At 53.0% G+C, this 27,429-nt stretch overlaps 2 protein-coding genes across 2 annotated transcripts in view; one reads left to right on the top strand and one right to left on the bottom strand.

The window, feature by feature from the left end:
• Positions 1-5,857: 5,857 nt before the first annotated feature.
• On the bottom strand, positions 5,858-7,804 carry CCDC166 (coiled-coil domain containing 166). Its single transcript, XM_030964793.1, has 2 exons — positions 7,782-7,804; positions 5,858-6,721 (listed from the first exon to the last, which is right to left on the bottom strand). Exon 2 carries the CDS (start codon positions 6,698-6,700, stop codon positions 5,858-5,860), a length of 843 nt encoding a protein of 280 aa, XP_030820653.1. The 5' UTR covers positions 6,701-6,721; positions 7,782-7,804.
• A 1,477-nt stretch (positions 7,805-9,281) lies between these two features.
• The window catches only part of SCRIB (scribble planar cell polarity protein), a 127,572-nt gene continuing 109,424 nt past the window's right edge, over positions 9,282-27,429 (top strand). The window contains 1 exon segment of the mRNA XM_030970808.1: positions 9,282-9,443. Coding sequence (XP_030826668.1) covers positions 9,282-9,443 — 162 coding nt within the window.

Raw genomic sequence — 27,429 nt, 5'->3', positions numbered from 1 at the left:
GACTGGAAGCTGGCCAATGTGATACCCATTCACAAAAAGGGTGCAAAGAAAGATCCTGGTACTTATAGACCAGTCAGCCTGACCTCGGTACCTGGCAAAATAATGGAACAGTTTATATTAAGTGCCATCACAAAGAATTTACAGGATGGCCAGGGTATCAGACCCAGTCAGCATGGATTTAGGAGGGGTAGGTCATGTTTAACCAACCTGGTCACCTTTTATGGCCAGGTAACCCGCCTAGTGGATGCAGGGAAGGCTGTAGATGTTGTTTATTTGGATTTCAGCAAGGCCTTTGACACTGTCTCCCACAGCACACTCCTAGACAAGCTGGCAGCCCGTGGCTTGGACAGGAGCACTCTTTGCTGGGTTAGGAACTGGCTGCATGGCCGGGCCCAGAGAGTGGTGGTGAATGGTGCTGCATCCAGCTGGCGGCCAGGCACCAGTGGTGTCCCTCAGGGGTCTGTGCTGGGGCCAGTTCTGTTTAATATTTTTATTGATGACATGGATGAGGGTTTAGAGTCTTTCATTAGCAAATTTGCAGATGACACTAAGCTGGGAGCATGTGTCGATCTATTAGGGGGACAGAGGGCTTTGCAGAGGGACTTGGAACGGTTGGATGGATGGGCAGAATCTAATGGGATGAAGTTCAATAAGTCCAAGTGCCGAGTGCTGCACTTTGGCCACAATAACCCCCTGCAACATTATAGGCTGGGGACGGTGTGGCTGGACAGTGTTCAGGTGGAAAGGGACCTGGGGGTGCTGGTTGACATCCGGCTGAACATGAGCCAGCAGTGTGCCCAGGTGGCCAAGAAGGCCAGTGGCATCCTGGCCAGAATCAGGAATGGTGTGGCCAGCAGGAGCAGGGAGGTCATCCTGCCCCTGTACTCAGCACTGGTGAGGCCACATGAGTATTGCATCCAATTCTGGGCCCCTCAGTTTAGGAGGGACGCTGAGATGCTTGAGCGTGTCCAAAGAAGAGCATCGAGGCTGGTGAGGGGCTTGGAACACAAGCCATATGAAGAACGACTGAGGGAGCTGGGGTTGTTCAGCCTGGAGAAAAGGAGACTCAGAGGTGACCTTATCACTCTCTTCAGCTTCCTGAAGGGTGGCTGTGGTGAGCTGGGGTCGGTCTCTTTCTCCGGGCAACAACAGACAGAACAAGAGGACACAGTCTCAAGCTGTGCCAGGGGAGATACAGGCTAGAATTAAGGAGGAAGTTTTTCACAGAAAGAGTGATCAAATACTGGAATCATCTACCCAGGGAGATGGTGGAGTCACCATCCCTCGATGTGTTTAAAAAAAGACTGGATCTGGCACTTGGTGCCATGATCTAGTTGAGGTGTTAGAAGATGGGTTGGACTCGATGATCTTAAAGGTCTCTTCCAACCTAGAAATTCTGTGATTCTGTGATTCAAACTTTCTGGTCAAACCACCAGGGTTCTGTGACAAGCTTCATGTCTTCTCACGCACAGATGTCAAGAACCATTCTGAAGACACTGACAACAATTTCTCCTAAAGACCCCCAACCCTCTGAGTCATTTTTCAAAGACATCACCACCCATCTTTCCTATAAAATCCTTCCCTTTGGCAGTGGTGATGCCCTGGCACAGGCTGCCCAGAGAAGCTGTGACTGCCCCATCCCAAGGCCAGGTTGGGCAGTGCCTGGAGCAGCCCAGACCAGGGGAAGGTGTCCCTGCCCATGGCAGGGCTGGCACAGGACGGGCTTTAAGGTCGCTCCATCCCAAACCATTGCAGAGCCCCCGGGGCCGCGATGGGGCGGGGCGGGCGCTTGGCAGCGCCGGCAGCTCGTGCTGCCGCCTGCTGTTGGCACCCGGAACTGCAGCTGGGAGCCGCGCATGCGCAGTGCCGCTGATTTCCCACGCTCGCTGCTGCCCTCCGGTGGACAATTCCCGAACCACAACTCCAAGAGACGAGCGGGTAAAGAGGGAAAATCCCTGATTTGAAAGGAAAAAAATTCCTGAGCGAACCAATCAGGGGTTTTCCATCAATAAATTGGTGGTGCTGCTTCTCTCCCCGAGCCTGGGACTGCTTTAAAATCTCAGAAATGCCATCAGACCCCAACGAGTAGCACCTGTGCCGAGCTCTTCCCGAGCTTATCAGGAACACTGTCTGCTCCTAGGAATTGCTGCTGGATGGATAACAAGCTCCTCCTTTAACATACAGCCCTGGAAACTCATTTTTCTTGCCTGAAGAACAACCCAAGTGGAACATTTTCCGCGTAGAACTTCCAGAGAGAGCTCCTGTCCCGAATTGCAGCCGGTATGGAAAACGACCATGCCCAAAGCCCACCCTCTCTCCTGTGACCTGCAAACACCTCCTGGAGCCTTTTCACAGGAATGGACACATTTTTATACATTTATTGTTATATAACTACATATTAATTATTCAACTTATATTTTTCTATTGTATACATTGATTTCATCCAAGCATGGATTTTTTTAAATTTCCATCAAACCCCTCCAACATCATTTCTCATGATTCTTGTTACGATTTAACAATAATTATATCCAATTGCCAAACCATCATCACATCTAACAATCATATCACTTATCATAGTCATTAAATGGTTATACAGGTACAGCATAACATTTTCCCAGGCCTATCCTTCCTTTCTAACTCCCCTGAATATTCCTTGATTTTAGAAATATTTTATCCCTATACCATCACTGCCAGCTCCTCAGCTCTCTGTTTGCGGTGTGACTGTGTGCAGCAAACGCACCAGGGGTGTTCCCTTGGGATCCTTCACTGTGAAAAACGTGTATTTTGTGATTGGCTTTTTGCAAATATTAAAATAATTATTATATGTGTTGTGTTAGAAAGTTATGCTGTGTTAATTTTCTTAAGTAGTGTGTTAAATATAGTTTTAGGTCATAACAAAATGTTAAAATAGAAACTATGATGTGTAAGATGGTTTTTTTAAAGAAAGGACTTAGAGCAAGACAGCAGCCACAGGACACCTGAATCTTTCAGAGAAGAGAGTTTATTGCTCTGTTATCAGAAGAAACTAACTTCTTCCTGCCTCGCTCAGCCCTGAGGATGCCGTCAGGATTCAGAGGAAGAAGCTGATACTGACGAGACAGAATCCTGTGTTTGAATGGAATTTATGCATCATGGATGAGGTGTATGAATATGCAACAGGTTATTGCTTTTAAAGGTTAATCCTCTGTTAATGTGGGGCCTTTTTTGGGCTTATTTTGCCCAGAAAGAGGTACCTGGACTGTCTGTAACTCTTTGTTTCTATTGTCTCATATTGTCCTAATTGTCCAAATTTTTGTTATTCTAATTATATTGCAATTTTTATAACCATTTTGTTAATATTAAACTTTTAATATTTTAGAAACAAGTGATTGGCGTTTTTCACATTCACCCTTTAGATCTGAGATAAGTCAGGCCAGGGTGATTCTAGCTTTAGATTGACCAGTGTTAAATTTTTGTCTCTGTGTGCTTTAACCACTGAGTGAGCTTTGCCCACGGATCTCATCGTGCTTTTGCTTTTATTTCAAACCTCCTTTTGCTGATGCCTTTGCTGGTGGTTCTTTAAGTGACCTCAAGCCTCTCGTGTGCCACAAATCTTAAATGGCAATATAAGCTGTTTGTGGCAGTGCCAGCGGTTCACATCTGGGAATATGTCACCACATGCTGGAAAACTGAATTGTTTTTGTAAATTGTCTCTTTTCATTATTGGGGGGTTAAAAATTTCAGCCATAAGGAAATTCCTGAGTTATTGCAGAGCTAAAATGACATTTCCATGAGTTGTGGATGCAGCTGATCCTGGCCCTCAGCAGGGCAGGGAGCTCTGTGTGGGAGGAAGCAATAGTGAGAGGGAAATGTTTAGAATTTGCCTTATTTACTGCAGATTTTAAAATCTATGCAGGTTTTTTGTCAAGCGTGAGAAGGATTCCTTAGCTGTGCTGCTGAGCTTTAGTTCTTCTGGGAATTGAAGTTTGCAAACTTAAAATCTTTAAACCTTGAATTCTAAGTTTTCCACCATGTGATATTACATGCTTCTATTCAGATTATACATCTTCTATTCAAATTCTTCTATTCAAATTACACACATTACAGCTGGGGTAACCCCAGGAGTTGTGGAATCACTTTGTCTGTATCTTTTAAATGATTACTGGGATTTAAATATTTTAAGTTACTGGAAGTTCTGTCAGCTGGCAGGGCCTGGTTTTCCGTGAAGAACTCTTGGCAGAGGTGTTATTTCAGTGAAGGAATTTCAAGCAAAACACAGTTCTGAGGTTTTTCATCACTGCACATGAAATATTCCTACCTGATGATTCCAGCTTGTGCCCCTGGCAGGATGGAGTGAGGATGTGGGGATGCTGTGTCTGCAGCAGCTGGGGTTTGGGATGCTGGGATATTGGGATGCTGGGATTTGGGGATGTTGGGATGACGGGATTTTAGGATGCAAGGATGTGGGGATGCTGGGATTTTGGGATGCTGTGTCTGCAGCAGCTAGGGTTTGGGATGCAGGGATTTTGGGATGCTGGGATGTTGGGACACAGGGATTTTGGGATGCAGGGATTTGGGGATGCTGGCATGTTGGGATGCTGGGATTTGGGGATGCTGGGGTTTTAGGATGCTGGGATTTTGGGATGAAGGGATTGGGGATGATGGGATTTGGGGATACTGTGTCTTCAGCACCTGGGCTTTAGGGATTTTGGGATTTGGGTGTGCTGGGATTTGGGGATGCTGGGCTTTTGGGATGCTGGGCTTTTGGGATGCAGAGATTTTGGGATGCTGTGTCTGCAGCAGCTGGGATTTGGGGATGCAGGGATTTGGGGATGCTGGGATTTTGAGATGCAGGGATTTGGGGTGCAGGGATTTGGGGTTGCAAGGATTTTGGAATGCTGGGATTTTGGGATGCCGGGATTTTGGGATGCAGGGATTTGGGGATGCTGTGCCTACAGAAGCTGAGGTTTGGGATGCTGGGATTTTGGGATTCAGGGATTTGGGGTGCAGGGATTTGGGGTGCAGGGATTTGGGGTTGCAGGGATTTTGGGATGCTGGGATTTGAGGATGCCGGGATTTTGGGATACAGGGATTTGGGGATGCTGTGCCTACAGAAGCTGGGGTTTGGGATGCTGGGATTTTGGGATTCAGGGATTTGGGGTGCAGGGATTTGGGGTTGCAGGGATTTTGGGATGCTGGGATTTGAGGATGCCATGCTCCAGAGACCTTCAGCTGCAGCCAAACCCGGTGGTGGCTGAAATCACCTCAGTTTACAGCCATGAGTGTTGTTTTAGGGTTTGTGTGTGTGTGAGCTGATTCCCAGGCTTTTCCCTGGCCATTTTGTGGGGAGTGAGCAGGGAAGCCTCTGTTGGTCCAACAATTCCCACCTGGAGCTCAGACAGAGCCTGGAGCAGAGCTCCAGCTCGATCCCACCTGTTCCCAATGGCATCAGAGCTCCTGGGGAGGGTCCCTGGGACCTCCCTCCTGCAGAGCCCAAGAGCTGCTGCTGCAGGCACAGGTCACTCCTGCAGGAGCCATTTGTGCTGAGAAGCGTCAATTCATGGAATTCTGGAAAATCTCACCCCACTGCCACGGGCAGGGACACCTCCCACCAGACAAGGCTGCTCCAAACCCCATCCTACCCTGGCCTTGAGCCCTTCCAGGGCCGGGGCAGCCACCTCCTCCCTGGGACAGAAGGAGAACATCAGCATGGATCTGTGTCAGTATGGATTTATGGTCCATAAATGTATTTGATGGATCCTTGTGACAAGAGCTTTAAGCCTTCAGTGCTCCTACTGCCAGAAGGGTTTGGTTGCCTCTCTGTTTGGCTCTGGCAGGTCAGGGCCAGGTGGTTTGGGGTGGTTTGGGTGGTTTGGGGTCAGTGGCTGGCCCTGACGGGCAAGCAGGGCAGGCTGTTCCTGCGGCGCCGCGCTGGCGTGAGCTGGAGGCAGCGGTTCTCCCGGAGCAGCTGCTCCTGCTGGTCCTGCAGCTGGATCCTGGTGTCCCTGAGGAGCTGGCAGTGCTGCAGGAGGCCCAGCAGCTCGTGGCGCAGGAGCCTGTTCTCAGCCTTCACCTGCTCCACGTGCTGGATCAGGGCCCTCATGGCCACCTCCTGCGCGCCCCAGGTGAGCTGCTGCATCCTGCGGTGGAACTGCTGCTCGCACTCGGCCTTGTCCTGCAGGAACTTGCTCCTCACGGCGTGGGTCTCCTCGGCGCAGCGGATCCTGGTCACCCGCAGCTCCTTCTCCAGCGCCTTCACCCTCTTCTCCGCCTGCACCTTCTGCTCCTTGTAGGGCTCCAGCTGCTGCAGCTCCGTGTCCAGGTGCGAGGCCTCGGCCTCCGTGTCCTCCAGGGCGCCCCGCACCTCCTGCTCCTTGCCGGCATAGCGCGGCACCAGCTCCTCCTTCTGCGCCTGGATCTGGGCCAGGTCTTGGCGGTTCTGGTCGCTCAGGGTGATGACCATGCCCGGGGGGTCCTGGCTGAGCTTTGCTCCGCAGCACAGGTAGGACTGGCTCTGCTCCTGGGTGCGCTGGGCTTCCTTCTCCAGCTGTTTGGTGCCCTGCAGGAGCTGCTCCGCCCTGCCCATGTAGGTGTCCAGGTGTTGTGAGATGATCCTGCATTCCTCCTGCAGGTACAGCTTCCTCTCCCGGACGGGGTCCTCCGTGTCGCTGCTTTCTTGGGGTGCCTCTTCATCCTTGCTCTTCTTTGTTTTGGATGCCATATCCCCTCAAACGGTGAAAAACTGACACAGAAGGAAAAAACAGCACCTCAGAGTTTTTGCCCCAGTCCTGTTCTTGTGTTTCCAACTGGGTCCTCCAGCAGCTCAAATGTTTGACCCAAAACTGTTTGGTGCCATTCCTGGATTTGCATTTCCCATCCTGATTTGCCTCAGGAGAGAAACAAAAATGCACATTTTTAAAGATTTCTCTTTATTTGCCATGTAGTGTTGGGATATTCCTGCAGTTTGGAGGAAGAAGTGCAATTCTGCCCCGTTGCTCCCTCACTGATTCCAGTGTTTGAAAAGGCAGCTGCATCCCAAACCAGTATCTCCTGTCCAAAACCAGTATCTCACATCCCAATTTCAGGAGATTCTCTTTTAAAAAAATATATTTGTCAGCATTAATTTAGTGAGATTCAGGTTTTTAAACACTTTTAAAGCATTAATTTCAGGACTGGCTGAATTTCTGAACTATTTATTCCAGTGTAGAATGCTGGAATTTTCAGGATTTAGAGCTGGAGTCTGACAAGTCTGATGGTTTCAGTGAATATTTGTAATTACAAATTCTCATTTCCTAATACGACCCATGTAAATTCTTAAGGAAAAAACCACAAAATTCCAGAAGATGGGTGAAAACCAGACTGAATCCAGTAAAATCCTAGCCCAGGGTGCAGTGATGTGGGGAATTCCGGGGGTTTGGTGCAGGGGATGTGTGAGGGTCAGAGAATTCCCCAGTGCCCGTGGGAAAAGGACGAAGTTGGGGTATAAAATGTGGTATTTTAGGGCGCTGACCTTCCCTGCAGCCAGGTTTTCCCGGTCCCACGGCTCCCGGTGTGCTGCTGGCTGGCTCAGATTCTCATTTCCTAATAAAACTCATGTAAATTCTTAAGGAGAACAAACCCGCAAAATTCCAGAAGATGGGTGGAAAACAGAACAAATCCAGTAAAATCCCAGCCCAGGCTGCAGGGATTTGGGGAATTTTGGGGGGTTGGTGCAGGGGATGTGTGAGGGTCAGAGAATTCCCCAGTGCCCATGGGAAAAGGACGAAGTTGGGGTATAAAATGTGGTATTTTAGGGCACTGACCTTCCCTGCAGCCAGGTTTTCCCGGGTCCCAGGCGTGCTGCTGGCTGGCTCCGTGTGTTTGAGCCGTGTCCATGGAGATGAGCTGAGGTCACAGGGGGGCCCTGCAGGGGGATCCCACCCAGCCGGGTTCCACAGTGGGGGCTGGGAGATGGAGCAGGACAGAGGGGGAAAGGGGCCCTGACTTCCTCCTCGCCTGCCCGGGTGTGCCAGGGCTCCTTCCTCTTCCTCACACCCTCCTCCTCTCTGAAAAACACCTGCCACTTGTTTTTAAAATTTTAAAAGTTTAATCGTAATAAAATGGTTATAAAAATAGCAATACAATAAGAGTAATAATAATCTGGGCAATTTGGATTAGGACAATATAAGACAATAAAAACAGAGTTACGGACAGTCCGGGTGCCTCTTTCTGGGCAAAATAAGCCCGAAAAAGGACCCACGTTAACAGAGGATTAACCCTTAAAAGCCACAGCCTGTTGCATATTCATACACCTCATCCATGATGCATAAATTCCATTCAAACACAGGATTCTGTCTGGGCAGTGTCAGCTTCTTCCTCTGAATCCTGATGGTGCCTTCAGGGCTGAGCAAGGCAGGAAGAAGTTCATTTCTTCTGATAATGGAGCAATAAATTCTCTTTCTCTGAAAGGTTCAGGTGTCCTGTGGCTGCTATCTCACCGCGAGTCCTTTCTTTAAAAAAAGTATCTTATACAGCATAGTTTCTATTTTAACATTATGTTATAACTTAAAACTATATTTAACACACACTTAAGAGAATACAGCATAACTTTCTAACATAACACATATAATATTAATTTTAATATTTGCAAAAAGCCAACCATAAAATACGCATTTTTCACATCGAGAGCTGATGTGCCCAGAGCCGGGTCCCTTCCAGCACCAGCGCCGCCGGAGCTGCGGGGCGGAGCCAACTCCGTTTCCCAGGACTCTATTTCCCATTTCCCGGGACTACATTTCCCAGGATTCCATTTCCCAGGACTCCCCATTTCCCAGGACTCCATTTCTCAGGACTCTCCGTTTCCCGTTTCCCAGGACTCCATTTCCCAGCATTCCCTTTCCAAGGACTCCATTTCCCATTTCTCAGGACTTTATTTCCCAGCATTCCATTTCCCAGCACTCCATTTCCCGTTTCCCAGGACTCCATTTCCCGTTTCCCGGACTCCATTTCCCAGCATTCCCGTTCCCAGCACTCCATTTCCTGTTCCCCGGACTCCGTTTCCCAGGCGCACCCGCGGAGGGCGGCGCGGCCCGGGAGCGGCCGGGAGCGGCGGCAGGCCAGGGCGGCGAAGCCGAGCGGAGCGGAGCGGAGCGGGGCGGGGGCGCAGCCGCAGCGGGAGCAGCCCGGCCCGGCCCGGCGCGGCCCGGCCCGGCCCCCGCACATCCGGGCGCTGCCGCAGGCCCGGCCCGTGCTCCCGTGGCGGCGGCGCGGCCCGGGCGCTCCCGGCCGGCCCGGCCCGTGCTGTGGCGGCGCGGCCCGGCGCGATGCTGCGCTGCATGCCGCCGCTCTGGCGCTGCAACCGGCACGTGGAGGCGCTGGACCGGCGGCACTGCTCGCTGCAGGCCGTGCCCGAGGAGATCTACCGCTACAGCCGCTCGCTGGAGGAGCTGCTGCTGGACGCCAACCAGCTCCGGGAGCTGCCCAAGGTGAGCCCCGCCGTGCCGGCCCCGCCGCTCCGAGCGCTGCCCCGGCCTGCGCCGCCCCTTGAGCCCGGCCGAGCCCCACTGAGCCCGGCTGGGCCCTCCCCGTGCTCCGGGGTCGGCCCCGAGCGCTTCAGGGGGCCCGGGGCTCCGTGCGGCCCCCCCGGGCGGGGAGGAGCCCCTCGGCCGGGAGCAGCACCGCGGCTGCCCCCCGGCGGGATAAAGGGGTCCCCTGTACCCGGGTCAGCGGGATAAAGGGGTCCCCTGCCCACCGGGGAGATCCTGTACCCGAGTCAGCGGGATAAATGGGTCCCCTGTACCCGGGTCAGCGGTATAAAGGGATCCCCTGCCTGTCCCGGGAGATCCTGTACTCGAGTCACAGGGATAAAGGGGTCCCCTGCCCACCCGGGAGATCCTGTACCCGGGTCAGCAGGATAGAGGGGTCCCCTGCCCACCAGGGAGATCCTGTACCCGGGTCATCAGCCCTGTGACAGTCACAGCCGCTGCCAAGCCAAGCACAGCATGAATTTAAAAACTCTGGTCTAGGCAACAAGCTGTAAAAAGTGATGGGTGAGTTAACAGAAAGCGATAGAACTGCTTTGTAGTTATGATCATAACTATGATGCTGGAGCATCTTTGCCATGCAGACAGGCTGGAGGTGTTTGGCCTCAAGAAGAGAAGCTCTGGAGAGACCCTGGAGCCCGTTGCAGTGCCCAGAGGGGATCCAGGAGAGATGGAGGGGCACTTGGGACAAGGAGGAATGGTTTCCCACTGCCAGAGGGCAGGGTTAAAGGCATTATTGGGAAAAGATTATTTCCTGAAGGGTGGTGAGGCCCTGGCGCAGGCTGCCCGGAGCAGTTGTGACTGCCCCATCCATTCCTGGCAGTGTCCAAGGCCAGGTTGGACAGGGCTTGGGACAGGGGAAGGTGGCCCTGCCCGTGGCCAGGAGCACCTGTCCGTATGTACCTCCCTCTGTGGAAAGGGGCTGGGACTGGGTGGTCTGTAAGATTCCTTCCATCCCAACCCATTCTGTGACCTGGGGCCGCAGCCTGCACTTGCAGCTTCTGTTTTGTTCTATCCAGTGCAGAGCTCTGCCCACAGGAGCACCCAGGATAAGCTGCTCCATGCCACCGTGATCCCTGCAGGGCACAGGATGGAGGTCTGCCCTGCTGCCAGCTTGGGCCAGCGTCTCCTGCCTCCCCAGGGTTTGCTTTAGCAGGGCAGGGTGCTGGGAGCGGGGAGCTCTCGTGGTTAGTTCTGGAGCAGTATCCAGCAGGAACCCAGCCGTGGTGTTCCCATTCTGCCTGGGATGCTGCAAGTGGGAATTTGAGCCTGCCTCTGGGGAAGGAAATGGCCTGGAGACAGTAACTGGGCTGAGGGATACTCCAGAGGAGGCTTTATTGTGCATCCCCTTTGGAAACTGTGTGATTTTTAAAAGTTATTGAAGTTCTGCCTGTGCCAGAGAGAGAGAAGGTGTTTGGCTGCCCTGTGTTTGGAGAGATGCTCTTCAGGGAATGTTGACTGAGTTGTGTGTTTATTTATTAAAAAAGTTGAGAAGTGGGTCGTTAGCTTTCAAAGTTTTTGTTGAATACTGACATGTTATGGATTTTGCCATCAAATGTGGATAAAATAAACCCTTATGAAGCAGAAACTCAGTTTTGATTCAGGCCAGAGTGGTTTGGTTCAGTTTTGTTAACACATACAAACATCCACACCTGAGCAGGTTCTCTTGTGTGAAAGCAGCAATTCCTGCTCTGGTGTTTTTGGGTTCTGTTTGTCTTTCCTGCTTGTCTCTTCCTGGTGAGCTGAGCTGCCTGTGGCATTCAGTGTGAAGCTGTTCAGGTGTGGAGACACCAGTGAGAGACTCTCAGCTCTTCTCGCAGGTAGCTCAGTATCTTGCTGTACTTTAGGCAGGGAGATTAGATTCCCAGGCTGCTGGAAAATGTGTGTGTTGTGGGCAGGCTGGGGCTGGGCATGGCTGTAAGTCTGTCTGCAGAGGAGGTGATTGTGACACACCCACGGAGCAGAACCTGCTGGGCCCTGTGCTCTCAGCTCTGTGTACCCTGCTGAGCAGCCACAGCCTGGCCTCGTGCTGCACTGGACCCCTGGAGCTGGGACACACTGGGGTTTGTGAGCTTGGAAGAGCATCTTTAGGATTGTAAATGCAGATTTTATACTGAGGTTTTGCTCAGCCTGTGTGGATGCAATCCTGCCTGTGATGGCAGGTGCTGTGTGCGTGCCCTCCTGAGCCACCCAAAGTGCTTCTGTGTCACAGAGCTGTGGCATCTGTTCAGCCTGGAGCATCAGAGCTGCTGCCATGGCCTGTCCTGGGCTCACGGGCTCCTCTCTGGCCTGTCCTGGGCTCACGGGCTCCTCTCTGGCCTGTCCTGGGCTCATGGGCTCCTCTCTGGGCTATCCTGGGCTCACGGGCTCCTCTCTGGCCTGTCCTGGGCTCACGGGCTCCTCTCTGGCCTGTCCTGGCTCACGGGCTCCCTCTCTGGGCTGTCCTGGGCTCACGGGCTCCTCTCTGGGCTATCCTGGCTCACGGGCTCCTCTCTGGCCTGTCCTGGCTCACGGGCTCCTCTCTGGGCTATCCTGGGCTCACGGGCTCCTCTCTGGGCTGTCCTGGGCTCACGGGCTCCTCTCTGGCCTATCCTGGCTCACGGGCTCCTCTCTGGGCTGTCCTGGCTCACGGGCTCCTCTCTGGCCTATCCTGGGCTCACGGGCTCCTCTCTGGGCTATCCTGGGCTCACGGGCTCCTCTCTGGCCTGTCCTGGCTTACGGGCTCCTCTCTGGGCTGTCAGTTCCCCTTCTGGAACCTCCTGGCAAAGAATTATGAGAGGAACAAATGGAAGAGCAGTGAGATGCTGGTCCCCTGGTCTCAGGAGAGGGACAGAGGATGGGGAGCAGCAAAGGCTGTGACCAGACCCAGTGTACAACAGCTTTGCACAAGGGAGGTGAAGGCTTTTGGGGTGTTGGCATCTGTCTAGGAAAGGTGGTGAAATGTAGAGCCATTCCCCAAACCATTCCCCATCCCATGGCAGGGGTCTGGAGGGTGAGTGATGGCCCAGAGGAGGGGACAGGGAGCAGCTGCTGCTGCTGCTGCTTGCAGGAGAGCATTGAGTGAAACCAAAGAGGGTTCAGGTCAGAGCTAATGACATCATTTTTCATGCAAAGTGCAGTTTAACAGAGCTGTGGAACCACTTGGCACATGGCACAACAGTGCTGTGTGTTAACATGAGCTCAGGAGAGAGCTGGAGCAGTTCAGGAAGGGGAAAACAACCAAAAATGAGAGTCTGCAGAGATACCACTGTGTGTTTGCACTCCCTCCAGGGAGAGGCCTGGAGGGAGTTTGGCTTTGCTGTACTCACGCTCCTCCTTCCCAGCCCGTCTGGAGCTGCCCAGGGCTTTCTGTGGCCATGCTGGGTGTCCTCCCATCCCCAGGCAGGCCTAAGTGCCCTCACAGGTGAGCATCAGGTGCACCTGAAGGGAAAGCAGCCCCAGATGCTGCTGCTTCTGAGAGCAGCCAGGGAGTTTGGACATGCCAGAGGATGGAGGCACGCTGGGCAGAGAGAGCAGAGTCCCCTCTGTCCCTCCCTTTCCAGCCCCGCCAGATTCCCTGTGGCTGTGCCATGGCTGCTCCAGAGGCACGTGAGGAGGAGGAGGAGATCTGCAGGAACAAGGAAGCAGGTGTGACCCATCTTAGGTGTGACCCAGTGTGCATCCTGAAGGTTCCCTGCCAAGGTGCCTTTGGTCCCAGGCACACAGGTCACTGCAGGAAGGGCATTTTTTGAGGCTAGTCCTGTTGGTAGGGACACGCACCTAAGGCAGGGGCAGGAATCTGTGTGGTATGAGGTGAATACAGTGATAAAAATGGAAAATAAGCTGCCCTTCCACCAGGAGGTGGGAGCACTGGGTTTAGGCACACGCTGTCCCTGCAGGATGGTGGTGGGAAAGCTCTTTGGCTGGGGCAGGGGGATGATGAGGAGCCCTTGATGGAAACAAGGCTTTTTTTGGGAAAGAGACCCTGGGAGGAGGATTAGTGCTTGTCATGAGGTGGAGAAAGGGCAGTGTGCTTGTTTCACAGGAGGGGCTGCATGTGCCCATTCCCTGGGAGAAGGTCTGAAGGACCCAGGGATGTGAAGATCTGTCGGAAAAGTGGGAATGAGAGAGCGGGCACAGCCCTGGGCAGCAAGGTTGTGTTTGGTTGTGTTTGAGGGGCTCAAGAAAGACTTCCCTGTGGAGGTGATTTTTGAGGTGAAAGGATTGGAGGGGTGGCTTTTGGGAAGGTCAGGTGGCTCTCTTGGAAATCCCTGAGTTTATATGAGTTTATATGGTTCCTCTTCTGAGGGTTTCTTAGCCAGCACCAGCTGGGTGTTTCAGACAGGCTTTTCTGTGTCCTTATTTCGCCTGTTTCAGAAACATGGCATCTCCTGCTCTTTCTGTGGCACCGTTTTCCTCTGCAGCATTTCCAGTGCCCTTTGTGCTGCTGCTGTGCTCCAGATCCCATGGGATGCTCTGCCCATCTCCTGGGATTTCTGAGGCACTGCTGTGCCTTCCTCACCTCTCCCTTCCCAGCTGCCAGACTCAGCCTCTGTTTCTCTCCATCCTGCAGTGCCAGGTCCCCTTCTGGCTGCTCTTGCTTCTTTGCCACCTGTGCCTTGTGGAAACTTTGCCCATTTTGAGCCTAAATTTCTCCTCAAGGTGGCTGTGCTTGGGCAGTTTGGAGGGATGGATTAAATCTGTGTGGGAGCATCTGCTGCCCCATTGCAGGGATTTGCTGCCAGGGCAATACCACACAATTTAATGGAAAATTATAAATTCTCCTTGATAATTTGCTTGTGCTTTCCACAAGGGTGTCTGAATTCCAGAGGTGGAGAAGACTGACTTCTGCTGTGCCCATCTTGCAGAGAATGGTGGCTGCAAGATCTCTGCAGGAGCAGGGTGCAGAGCAGTTTTGGTGGCGAGGGTTTTGGGAGTACAGCTGGCTATATCACAGTGTTGGAGCTGCATAACAATACCCCAGTCATCCAGGCCACTCCTGAGCACTTGAGAAGCACAGGTCTCACTCAGCAGGAAGGAATGAACACATTCCATGGAATTTGGAGCACTCGGAGGTGGCAAACAGAGCCGGTCACAACCCAGAAGGATCCAGAGACACTTGGTGTGCTTTTGGAGGAGTGCTCCAGTTTGGAGTGTGGGGAGGGAGGCTGGAGGAAGCCTGGGTGGAGCAGAGCTGGTTGGACCTGGTGTAGGAGGACAAGAGGGTGGAGCTGAGTAGGAACTGAAATCTTGAACAAGTCTGAGCAGAGGGAGGAGACCTCGGAGCTCTGGTGTGTCAGCATGAGTGTGCCCAGGGACAGGCTGCTGGACACCTCCTGGGGGAGTGCTGGGCTGGAAGTGTCTGGGGCTGTGGGCTCTGCAGAGGTGGAACCCCAGGGCTGGCTGTGGTCCCAGGGCTTTAGCAGTGCTGGTGCTGAAGAGGGAAGCCCCAGGCTTTTCTCTTGCAGGGGCTGCAGTTCCTCACTGCAGCTCCCATGATGGACTGAGCCCACTGCAGAAAACACTCTTCTCACTGTCCAGTGGGCTGATACCCACTTGCACTGGAAACTGTGGGAGACATTGGGGAGAGGAGCCCATTTCTGTCCAGGGCAGGTCCTGCCCTGTTTGGGCTTGTTGCTATTTGCATCATGGCAAGGCCCTTTGAAACTGCCAGGTTTCTGCAGCTCCTCCATCATGGCAAGGCCCTTTGAAACTGACGGGTTTCAGCAGTTCCTCCTGTTTGGCTGCTGTGGCCTAGGGTGAGAGCATCCCTGTGCCATGTCCAGAGCCAGGATCTCACTGGGAGCTGGAATCCCACTGCATCCCAGAGCCAGGTTCCCACTGGGAGCCAGGATTCCACCGGGAGCCAGGATCCCACCAGGAATCAGGATCCCACTGCACTTGCGAGCCAGGATCCTGCAGGGGGCTGGGATCCTATGACACCTGGCAGCCAGGATCCCACTGGGAGGCAGGATCCCACCGAGATTTAGGATCCACTGCACCCAGGAGTCAGGATCCCACCCAGGGGCCAGGATCCCACTAGGAATGAGGATCCCACTGCACCTGAGAGCCAGGATCCCCCTGGGAATCAGGATCCCACTGCATCCAGGAGCCAGGATCCCACCGGGAAGCAGGATCTCACTGCACCCGGGGGCTGGGATCCCACCGGGGGCCAGGATCCCATTGGGAATCAGGCTCCCACTGCACCCAGGGGCTAAGATCCCACCAGGGTCTGGGATCCCATTGTACCCAGGAGCCAAGATCCTACTGCCCTCAGCAGCCAGGATCCCATTGGGAGCCAGGATCCCACTGGCAGCCAGGATCCCCCCAGGAATCAGGATCCCACTGCACCCCTGAGCCAGAATCCCCCCAGAAATCAGGATCCCACTGCACTTGTGAGCCAGAATCCCCCCAGGAATCAGGATCCCACTGCACCCCTGAGCCAGGATCCCACCGGGAATCAGGATCCCACTGCACCCCTGAGCCACGATCCCACTGGGAGCCGGGATCCCACCAGGAGCTAGGATCCCCCCAGGAATCAGGATCTCACTGCACCAGGAGCCAGGATCCCACCCAGGGCCAGGATGCCACTGGGAGCCAGGTTCCCCCCCGGGAATCAGGATCCCACTGAACCTGGAAGAAGCTCAAGGCCATGCTTGTCTCTCCCAAAGCAAAAAGGCACCTCACAAAGCTAATTAAGAGCAGCTTTTAATTTCCTGGTATGTGAAGGCTGTAAGGAGGATCTTGGGGTTTATTTACTCCCATGGAAGAGTAAAGCTTCTCCTTCTAATCTCTCTGTATTAATAGCCCTTCCCTGAGAAAGTCAGGGAGCCAGGAGTGCTCCATGGAGTCAGCTTTGGAGCCTGCCAAGGCTTGGTGTGGGGTGGGCACCTCCTCTTGCTCTGGATGTGCCTCTTTCCATCTCAGGCTGTGTCAGAGCTGCAGCTGCATTTGTTTAACAAAACCAGCCAACAAACTGGTTTCACTTGCTGGTTGCGAGACTGGTATGTGGAGCCAGCACAGCTCTGGGTGCTTTGCAGAAGCTCAGGAGCCCTGTGGGTTACTAGGACAGCTGGATGTGTGTTTGTCTCTCCAAAAAACATGTATTCTGCATTGCTGCTGCCCAGAAAGTAGAATAAATGCAGGCCATCTCCCGTGCACCCTCCTCTGGTGACAGCAGGGGTGTAGGATCTGTGCTGGGGTGGCAGCAGCCAAACACGGACTCAGTCATGGAGAAAAGAGCTGATAAAACTCTTGGATATACAAACAGGGAACAGGAAAAAGGCACACAGGTGGATTTTATGCTTGAGGTCTGTGAAAGGAAGTTAACGTTCAGCTCTCTGGGACAAGTGTGGGTGTGCTGCCAGCCTGTCTCCCCACCAGCTCAGGCCTTGGAGGGGGTTCAGGTGTGTGGAATAGGAGGTGCAGAGGCAGCTGGGCAGTAGAGAGGTTTAGAGGAGTAAAAAATGATGAAAATTCAGGTGGCTGTGGTTGGAATGGCTGTGGTCCTCTGTCTCTCACCAGCCCTTGCTTGGCACTGGTTTGGTACCTGCAGGGACGTGGAAGCACCTGCTCAGTCCTTCCTGGGTTGTTATAAAGCTCTCTGTAGGTCTCTGCTGGGTGATTTAACACCTGCCCCGTGTGCGTTGCTGCCTGCTGGGTTTGCTGTGCCCCTCTTGGGTTCCTGCTGCTGCTTTTGGGGGTGGTTGGCTGTGTCAGGTCCTCAGCCCCAGCTGCTGTTCCCAAGGCTGTCTCTGGATGTGGCATTGCAGAGGCCCTGCCTGCTCCTCCCAGGTGTCTCAGGTTCCCTTTGGTGCTGCTGAGGATCTGCCAGGGAGAATTAGTTCATTGATGGCTGGAGGTAGGGGCAGGGCTGGGTTAGCCTTTTCAGCTCTCCTCTGAACTGTTCCGTGTGTTTCCTGCATTGTGGGGCCCTGTTTTGGCATCTCCCTGGCAGGAGCTTGGCTGAGGCAGGGGTGGGAGCATAGTGGATGGAAGGATGGATGCTCAGCTGTGTGCTGGGCAGGGGGATGTGGCATCACAGCACTTCTGTGGGCTCTGGCTCCTTGTTCCATTCCTGGTTCAGGGCATTTACTGGTGTATGTCTGAGCTGTTCCTCTGGAGCTGCTCCAGCACCTTCTTCCTTGTCCTCTTCCTGCTCAGGGGAGGTGTTTGGGTACACTCAACTCTTCCTCAAGACTTCTCCAGTCCCCCAGATGTGCTTTCCTGTCCCCTAGGTATGCTTTCATGCACCCCAAGGGTACAAGCTGCCACTGAGTCCCCCACTTTGCACCAGCTACTGGGCTTGGTTTCATTGCCCTGTCTTGGATTCCTAGTTTCAGGGTTAGACCTGGTTTCTTGGGGTATTTGGTGGTTTTAAGGTGCCTCACTGTGCTGGAAATGTATCTGTTGGATAAACCCACTTTTGATTTCTGCCTCTGGAAAACACAATCTGATTGGAAACAATTGCAACAGGTTATTGTATAATACAACTTTTGGCATTTTTCCCTCTGCTAATAGCTGTGGCATTACAGATCAGTCAATTACTTTCTTGTAGTTGCAAGTTGACCCTTCTTTGCTGAGAGGGTGGTGTAGAAGTAGATGGTATCCCTTGGCTGAATGGGAGGAGGTGATTCCTGAGGTGCTGGTGTGCCAGAGAAGGGTCTGGCTGGGAAAACCTAAATGCTCAGGCAAATCAGAAAGGGGCAGAGGTGCTTGGGTAGAACCTGGGGTGTGCTGGGTTTGGCTGCTTCACCCACACCCAGGATGCTCTCCCTGAAATGATCTCCACAGCTCTCTCCAGAGTAATGGTTTTGCTCCAGTGCTTCACTACATGCACAGTAAGAATTTCTTCCATATATCTAATTTAACCAGGCAGAAGAGACCTGCTTTGCAGCAGCTGGAGGAGACAGCACTGCATATAACATCAATGAACATGTAGAAATACCTTTTTATAATTCTCTAGGAGAATTATAGGAGATTGGCCTACTACTCTGACAGAAGGTACTTAAGGCTACACTATTTTAATGCTTGATACAGGAATACCACCAGATTAAAATGTGATTTGGATTTTTTTTTTCCAAAAGCAAGAGAAATTTTTTTAAGTGCCTGAGGTCCTTAAAGTAGGCACAATGTGTAGTGGTTCTGTTATGGAAAAAATTAGTCACAGAATCATTGAAGCTGGAAAAGACCTTCAAGATCGAGTCCTACCTTTGACTGAACACCATTTTGTCAACCAAACCACAGCACTCAATGCCATGATTATTTCATATATTCCAGTATATTTATGTTCATATTTATGTTTATATTTATATACTGGAATATATGAAATATATTCATTCACAGACCAAGGTGGAGGCTGTGAGTGCTGGGGTTGTATGGGGTTGTATGGAATACGGCCTGCTCATATTCCATTGAAATATATGGAATAATATACTGTATATATATGAATAATATACTATAAAGATATGAATATATTTAATATATTCCAGTATATAAATATACTGGAATATACGAAATATATTCATATCTTTACAGTATATTATTCCATATATTTCAATGGAAAGTGCCCCTGAATGCCCTGTGCCTGCCACAGGCAGTTCTGGTCCTTCCTTTCTTGCCCCATCCCACTGCACAGAGCGAGGTGCAGGCTGTGAGTGCTGGGGCTGTGCTCAGGGCCCCTCTTCACACAGCCAGAGTCTGCTGCTGCTGCCTCATGTGAAAGATCAGCATCGATCACTCCCCAGCCTCGGCAGCGATGGGATGCTGATTGTGGTGTCTGGGTTCAATCCTGGCTCAGGACTGCCTCTCTGGGGCTGGTTTGTTGTTTCACCTGGAGCAGGGGCTGCTCCCTGCTCCTGGCTGTGTGCTGTGTGCCCAGCAGCTGCTGCCCCGGCCCCTCTGAAGGGGACAGCATTCCTCAGCCCTGCTGCAGCGCCTGAGCAGCAGCAGCTGCCGAGCCTTGGCTCCCAGACAGTCGCTTTGTCTTTGCTGGAATGTATTCCCAGCCCTTGAGTACTTTTAGATATTGGCAGTGCATTCCTCAGGGCTTGATTCGGGGTTAAATAGTCGGAAATCCGCCGGGCTGCAGGGGAGGGCCGTGTGGGGCTGGCAGGGAGCAGCCTGCTGGGGCTGCCCTGCTGCTCTGCTGCCTCCAGTGTGGGCAGGAGCATGTGGGGCCGCTCCTGTGGCTGCCCCCAGTGCCCCTGCCCTGCTTCACCAGCCCCTCTGTGCCTCTCCTGCTGCAGGCACACAAGGAGTGTCCTCTTGTCATCTCCTCCATGCCTTCTGCAATGTCCCTGACTGCAGAGCTGAGCATGGCTGGCATGCCGGCAGTGTCTCTTTGGGACTGAACTGCCTGAATTGCCACCTTTCAGGTGTTGGTGACCGTGTGCCTGCAGCCACAGTTCACTAACCGTGTCCCTCATATCTTCCCATCCAAGTTGTGTCTTCCTCCTTGATTTTTTTCCCTGCTTTTGCAACATCTGTGAAGTTAGTTTTGGCCTGGTTTGGTCCTTTGCACTGCACCTGATTTCCTCCCAGACCACTTTCTTGTAGTCACTAAATCTGGATTTTCTGGGTTTTTTTTTTTTTTTTTTTTTTTTCAATTGCATTTCATTTGATCATGTCTCCTTTCCAGAGTCTTTCTTTTCTGTTTCACAAGATCCCGTTTTGAGGATTGTTTTGTTTCCAGGCCACAGTTCACTAGCCTGGAACTAGTTCAGGATGTGGCTGTAAATCCTGTGAGGAGGGAAGAAGGAAGCACTGGTGGTGAATTGCCACCTTTCAGGTGTGGGTGACCATGTGCCTACAGCCAGAGAAGTTCATTGGCCTGGAGGTGGTTCAGGATCTGGCTGTAAATACTGTGAGGAGGGGAGAAGGAAGCACTGGTGGGATGGGAACAGCTGAGGAGATGTGGTGTTGGGGGGCAGCTGGTCTGTGTCCACTGCCTGAGGTGGCTCAGACCAAGTCCCCGGGTAAAGGGCACCTGCATGGTGGTTGTGGTGCCCTCCCTGTGGCAGCAGGGTGCCCCTGGGGCTGCTCTGCTGGAGCTCCAGACTGATGTTCCCACCTCTCAGCAGTGTGATAGCTTGTTTGACCTCAGCTCGGGTTAACTCAGTTATCCTCATCAGATTTCAGTGATTCTTCTTGAATTGAGCTGTTCTGAGAACAACAATTGCCTTCCTGGTTTCTGTCTGTAGGGACAGGTGTCTCTTGGGTTTGCTCACTGTTACCTGGAGGCACTGGGCTGTGCTGGAAGTGAGTCCTGCTCTGCTGAGGGAGCTGAGCCACCTCTGGAGCTGGGCCTGTGCTGCCCAGCCATGGCACTCAGGTGTGGCCAGTTCTGTGGCCTCACCTGTGCCATGCTGCCTTTGAGCACTTCGAAGTGCTGGGTTTAACCTTAGAGCTGATCAGCTCCTGCCTGTTTTGCTTTGCAGTCGCTGTTTCCAGCTCCTCCTGACTCTGTCCCGGGCTTGATTTCCCCAGAGACAAGCCACTGGCACAGGTGTGAGATCTCTCAGCACACCTGTGGAAGGAGGGGCCCCAGGTCTCTTCACACTTCACCTGTAGGTGTCTGAGGCAGGCTGGGTGTCCCAGTGCCCAGCTGTGGAGCGTGCAGCAGCTCTGCTTCCTCCAGGGACAGGAGGAACATGCCAAGCCCATGTTTAACCAGGAAAATGGGAATGAAACACAAGGCCCAGATGCATGAGCTGGTTTTGCTCCCAGCATTAGAGGAGCTGCTGTGTTGCAGTGCTGGCAGATGGATGGACAGACACCTCCTGCCTGCAGTGCAGGGTCCCATGCATTCATCCAGCCTGGAGACAAACTCAGAGCTCATCTAGGAGCCCAGCCCATGGTGGCATGGGAAGCAGGCCCTCCTGCTCGTGAATCACAAGGAGCGTTGTAATTATTTTCCTGCTGCACAGTCTGATGCTGCCTTTAATTAAACATGTGCTGTGCTGCTGGAGGCAGGGACTGCTCTAGCAGGGCTGGACAGGTGGACTTGAAATTCTCTGAAGATAAATGAGAGGTGAGGAGACTGAGGAGCACCTCAGCATGGGCACTTCCAGGGCTGAAGGGTTGGCAAAACCTCTGCCTTGGAGCCCTTAGCTCGTGTTGGAGGAGTGGTCACACAACAGGCACTGCTGGGCTGCTTGGTCCCTGAAGAAAATCACCTGCTACCAGCGCAGCTGACCCAGACCTGGTGTCTGGGGCAGCCTGGCTTGTCACAGGCTGTTTTTGAGAAAGAGGAGTGTGGGAGAACAGGTTGTAAAAGAATAGAGATGGTGCTGCAGGCAATCTCACCCCTGATGAATTGCAGCTGTACTAATTACCAAAGAGTGGGAACAGCCTTGCCCTTAATAGTCACAGCTGTGTCCCATAAGGATGGGTGTTAGAAGAGAAGGGGTTGGCTCGTCGAGAGTCCTTCAGAGTCAGAGTTTGCTGGCTGTGCTGTGAGCAGGAGGGGTCAGGATGGGCTGTGAGGGACAGACAGGGTCAGGTGGCTGTGCAAGGGACAGGAAGGAGTTGGCTGGTTCTGCAGAAGGAAGAAGAAGAGAAGGAGGCAACGTTGTGTGGAGCTGCCCAGGAAGTTTACAGAGAAGGTATGAGAGTTTTTTTCACTGTAGGATAATAAACTGATGGTGCCAGTCAGTTTGAGTCCACTGTTGATTGGTGCCAAGCACCAGCACTGGTAAATGGTGCCCCACGTGAGGAGAGAACACCTACAAGAGAGGAGGTGTCTGAGCCCTTCTGTTGGGCCAGCAGAGCTGGGAGCACCATGGTGGTTTGGCTGCAGGAGCAGAGTCTCTGTCCCATTCCAGAGCCAAGATTGTGCTTGTGGTATAGATCCTGTTCCTGATTCCAGCTGCGTAAATTGTCGCCACCTGGTTCCAGAGCCCTTGGCCTGAGTGTGACGTTGTTGTGGCTCTGTGGTTAAGCTGGTGCTTGCCTCCTCTTCCCCTGACACGTGTCCTGCTCTGCTCCAGCAGTGCTGCTGTTTGTAACCTGCAGAGGTTCTGCGCTGGAACCTGCCTAAAGCCTGCTTGGCTGAGGGAGGGATGTCCCCAGAGCCTGCGGGGACACTGGGCAGCCCCCCCCTTCCTGTCTGCTCTTGGCAGGAGGGTCCTGGGGCTGAGGCAGCTCCAAGAGCTGTCTGTGCTGAGGACAGCATGGCTCTCTCATGGAAACTGATAGAGGAGCCCAGCTGTCTGTCTGTCTGTCCTCCTCTCTGTGTCTCCACAGATGGGGGTGGCTGTGGTACAGGTGAGAACATGGGGAGCATGAGGTGATGCTGGGGAACAGACCTTCCTGTGTCCTGGCTCCCATGGCATTATGAGATTTGGCACCAGGTGAAGGGAGAGCTGGAGCTTAGCCCTGGTTAGGCCAGAAACCCTTTTTTTGTAGCCTTAGGGAAACAAAGGTTTGGAAAAGAGTGATGGTGCTGACCTGGGAGGGGAGATCAGCCTGCATGCAGACGTGTTTGGTGTTTTCCAGGTGCCAGGCTCAGCAGCCAGACACTTTCTGTGTTTCCCTGGCAGTGCAGATGCATCTCCTGCAGGTGGGACAGGAGCCCCCAGGGCTGGTGTTGCCATTGTGGGCACAGGGGATGGGCACAGGGCTCGGAGCTTGCTGCAGACACCAGCAGGCTGCCAGGGGAGCTCAGTGGCTCTGTCCCTGACCCTGCCGTGCTCCATCAGGGTGTTCCAGGACTGCAGCCTGTTCCCCCTCCTGCCTGAGCGGCTGCAGCAGCCCCCTGGGCCAGCGTGGGGGTGGCTGTGGTGGCCAGCACTGTCACCCCAGAGCCAGGCTGCCTCTCTGTCCCTAATCCTCATGGTTGGCTTTCCAGGCCTGCCCTTGGGATTTTGCTGTTTCTGGGAAACGGCATAGCTGAGTGGTGGCTCAGAGGGTTTGTCCTGAGCCTTTTATCCATTGTCCTTTCTCCTTTTTTCATTTTCCACCTCTTGATCTGACTGAATGAGTGAGTGGGGGGTGGACCAAGGCTCTGCCAAGCATCAGCTGCAGCAGGAGGGAGACGTGGGGGTGGTGTCTGAATTCCTGGCATCACTGGACACTGTGGTTCTCTTAGATCACCTAACAGCTCCAGCAGCCCTTTGTTTATGTCCGGGGGCTCTGCTGCAGCCTCAGCACTCTTGCTGGGAGCTTCACAGACCATGTCACATCAGCTGGAGAAACACAACTTGAAGGTTTGGTCATGGCAGAGAGGGGATGGAACCTGCTCCAGAGAGTTCCTTAAAGACAGAGAATGGGCTTAGAAGGTCCTTTGAGATTCTGCTGTGTGTATGCATGTCTCATGTGACTCTGCTGTGTGTGTACATGTGTGTGACTGCTGTGTGTGCATGTCACATGTGGCTCTGATGTGTGTGTGTGTCACAGGACATTGCTGTGTGTACACGTACTGCCCCAGGTGCTGTAGCTGACCTCTCTCTGAGCAGAGCTTGGACTGCCTGGTCTTTGCAGGTCCCTTCCTGGCTCAGCCCCTGCGTGGATCTGTGCTGCAGGTTGCCTTCTGGAGTGAGCTGCTGTCCCTGACAGCCTGTCCCTCCTCCAGAACCTTTTGCAGTTCCAGAGCTGTTGGCTCTCCAGAACATCCCCTGCTGTCTGGATGTGCCCTGCAGTCCTTTTTTTGGATTCTGCAGGGCCTGGGACACCTGCCTGGTGCTGCTCCAGGCTGTGAGGACAGGTGCAGGTCTCTGGGGCGGGGCAGGAGGTGGCTGGTGCAGGTTTGGAGCAGGACAGTTGTTTCCCCATGCAGGGAGTGAGGAAGGGGTGTAGGGGCATACAGTATTGGTAAATGAAGGTGGTATAGAATGTATCTTATCCTCTAAAGAGCTGCAGCTGAACCAGTTACTAAAGATTAGGAGCAGGCCTGATGTTAACAGGCCACCCCTGTAGCCAGTAACTAGAGTGTTATAAGAGTGGATTGGTGGGAACTGGAGTCAGTTGGCTGCTGTGAGGACAAGGAAGAGTCAGTGCTAGAGGAGCTGCCTACAAGAAATATCAAGGATGTATGAAACTCTAGCAATATGGAACCTTTGCAATGTAATGACAATAGAACTCTTGCACTATAATAACAACACAGGGGTTCTGTTGTCCCTCCTCAGGAGTGGCTCATCTCCTTCTCCTGATCTTGGCCAGTGCCACCTATCCGTGCTGCTGCTGCTGGCCCATTGTGCCACGCAGGGTTATGAGGGCCGAGGGTTGTTCCTGGCTCAGGTGGGCATCTCCTTCCTCCTGGGAGCACTCTGCTTCCCTGTGGGCCTAGAGCTGTGCCCTGCCCTGGCTGAGGTACAGGCACACCTCGTGACTCCCCAGGGGCAGGGACTTGGCTGCTTGTGCCTCTTGCTGGCTGGAAAGCTCTGCCAGTGGGTGTTGGGCATCCTGGAGAATCATGTGCAGGGTCAGCCATGGGTGCCTGGGGCTGCCGAGGTGTTCCCCTGCTCAGCAGGAGCCAAAGGTGAGTCTGCCAGCGGAGGCTGTGTGTGCTGCTACCAGTGTGTCTGGTTTCCCAAACCGGCTGAGCCTGTTCGTGTTTCTGTGGGTAACCCCAGGCCAGCCCAGTGTGGGGTGTGGAAATGTTCCTGGGGCAGGACTGGCCTCCCCTCTGAGGGTGAGCTGGGCTGGCTCTGCTTCACAGAATCACAGAATAATGAGGTTGGAAGAGACCTGTAAGATCATCAAGTCCAACCTATGCCCTAACACCTCGACTACAGCACCAAGTGCCATGTCCAGTCTTTTTTAAACGCATCCAGAGGTGGTGATTCTACCACCTCCCTGGGAAGAGCATTCCAGTACTTTATTATTCTTTTGGTGAAAATTTTCTTCCTAATATCCAACCTGTACTGTCCCTGATGTAGCTGGAGACTGTGTCCTCTGGTTCTGTCAGTGCTGCCCGGTGGGAGAGACCAGCCCCACCTGTCTGCAGCCTCCCTTCAGGAAGGTGTAGAGAGCAATAAGGTCACCTCTGAGCCTCCTCTTCTCCAGGCTAAACAGCCCCAGCTCCTTCAAATGTTCTTTACAGGGTTTGTGTTCCTCCTCTTCTCCAGGCTGAACAGCCCCAGCTCCTTCAAACGTTCTTTACAGGGTTTGTGTTCCTCCTCTTCTCCAGGCTGAACAGCCCCAGCTCCTTCAAACGTTCTTTACAGGGTTTGTGTTCCTCCTCTTCTCCAGGCTGAACAGCCCCAGCTCCTTCAAGCTCAAGGTTTGTGTTCCTCCTCTTCTCCAGGCTGAACAGCCCCAGCTCCTTCAAACGTTCCTCACAGGGTTTGTGTTCCTCCTCTTCTCCAGGCTGAACAGCCCCAGCTCCTTCAAACGTTCCTCACAGGGTTTGTGTTCCCAGCCCCTCACCAGCCTCCTTGCCTCCTCTGGATGTGCTCAAGCATCTCAACATCCTTCCCAAACGGAGGGCCCAGAACTGGACACAGTGCTTGGCTGCTGCAGGGGCTGACCTGGAAGGGCTCATTTTGGGCACAGTTTTGGCTGTCACTGTGTGATTCTGCTGTCAGCACTGGATATTTCTCTTCCATAAACTGATGCCAAATGCAGTGCTCTGGATCAAGAGGCTCGCTAATAATTGCATGGGGCTTTCATCCTTTCTCACTCCTGCATAGATCAGCCAGTTGGAACGGGCCCAGAGGAGGCCACGGAGATGATTAGAGGGCTGGAGCACCTCTCCAGTGATGAAAGGCTGAGAGACTTGGGATTGTTCAGCTGGGAGAAGAGAGGACTCTGGGAGACCTTAGTGCAGGCTTTCAGTACCCACAGGGGCTGCAGGAAAGCTGGAGAGGGACTTTGCACAAGGGCTTGATGTGACAGCACAAGGGAAATGGCTTCCCACTGCCAGAGGGCAGGGATGGATGGGATATTGAGCAGGAATTGTTCCCTGGGAGGGTGGGAGGGCCCTGGCACGGGGTGCCCATAGAAACTGTAGCTGCCCCATCCCTAGAAATGTCCAAGGCCGCATTGGATGGGGTTTGGAGCAACCTGAGCTGGTGGAAGGTGTCCCTGCCCATGGCAGGAGTGGGATTGGGTGGTCTTGAAGGTCCCCTTCTACCCAAACCTTTCTGTGGTTTGGCACGTCAAAACTGCCATCACATAACTTCCAGTCAAAACAGAGTTCAACGCTGAAAACCCAACACCAGCTGTCTCCATTCTCCAGTTAAGGGGGAAAAAACCCAGCCTGTGACAAGGACAGGATGCCAGAAGGAAGAGACAGGTCTGTAGAGGGAAGCTGTGGGAGTTGTGGATGTGTAGGGATTGTGGGGTGTCACTGGGCAGGGTTTGACCCCCCAACATTCTACTGGTTCTGTCTGATGGGTGATGTTGACCACACTCAGTATGTGACTGTCAGCAGCAGCAAGGGATCTTTGAGGGGTTTTATTGGTTTCACAGAGGCCTGTGAACCAGTGGAGCCAAGAGGCTGCCCTGGGAGGATCATTATTTGGTGGAGCCGGGGCCCAGAGTCGTTTTGGGCCATCCCCCATGGCTGGAGGTTTGAGCAGCCTGCTCTGGCCTCATCCCGATCCTGTCCTGAGCAGGAGGCTGGACTGCAGATCTCCCAGGTACCTTCCAACATGAATTATTGCATGGATCTGTGATATACAAAGGATTGGAAGGATATTGTATCAGGTTATAGCTCAGTCCCTTTTGACTGAAAAATCCATGCGTTTAGGTTGCCTTTTTTGACTTTTTTAAAGATTGAAGTACCTGAATTTGGTTTCAGAACTTAGCGAAACGCTTGGATGTGTTTGCATGCATTTGGCTCTCAAGGGGCTGCTGAGGAAGGATGTCACATCTGAAAACCTGCTGCAGAGCCTGAATTTCACAGTTTTGTGCCTTTTTTTGCAATGTTGTCATTTTGTGGAGCGTTACTTATCTTTTGGCATATGGTTCTTTACAAACTCTTTATACCTGTCCCTAATTAGTGACT

Source organism: Camarhynchus parvulus, chromosome 2 (genome assembly GCF_901933205.1).
Source record: "Camarhynchus parvulus chromosome 2, STF_HiC, whole genome shotgun sequence".
NCBI lineage: Eukaryota > Metazoa > Chordata > Aves > Passeriformes > Thraupidae > Camarhynchus > Camarhynchus parvulus.
The sequence above is the reverse complement of the archived record's forward strand: the minus strand, read 5'-3'. Positions and strand labels throughout refer to the sequence as shown.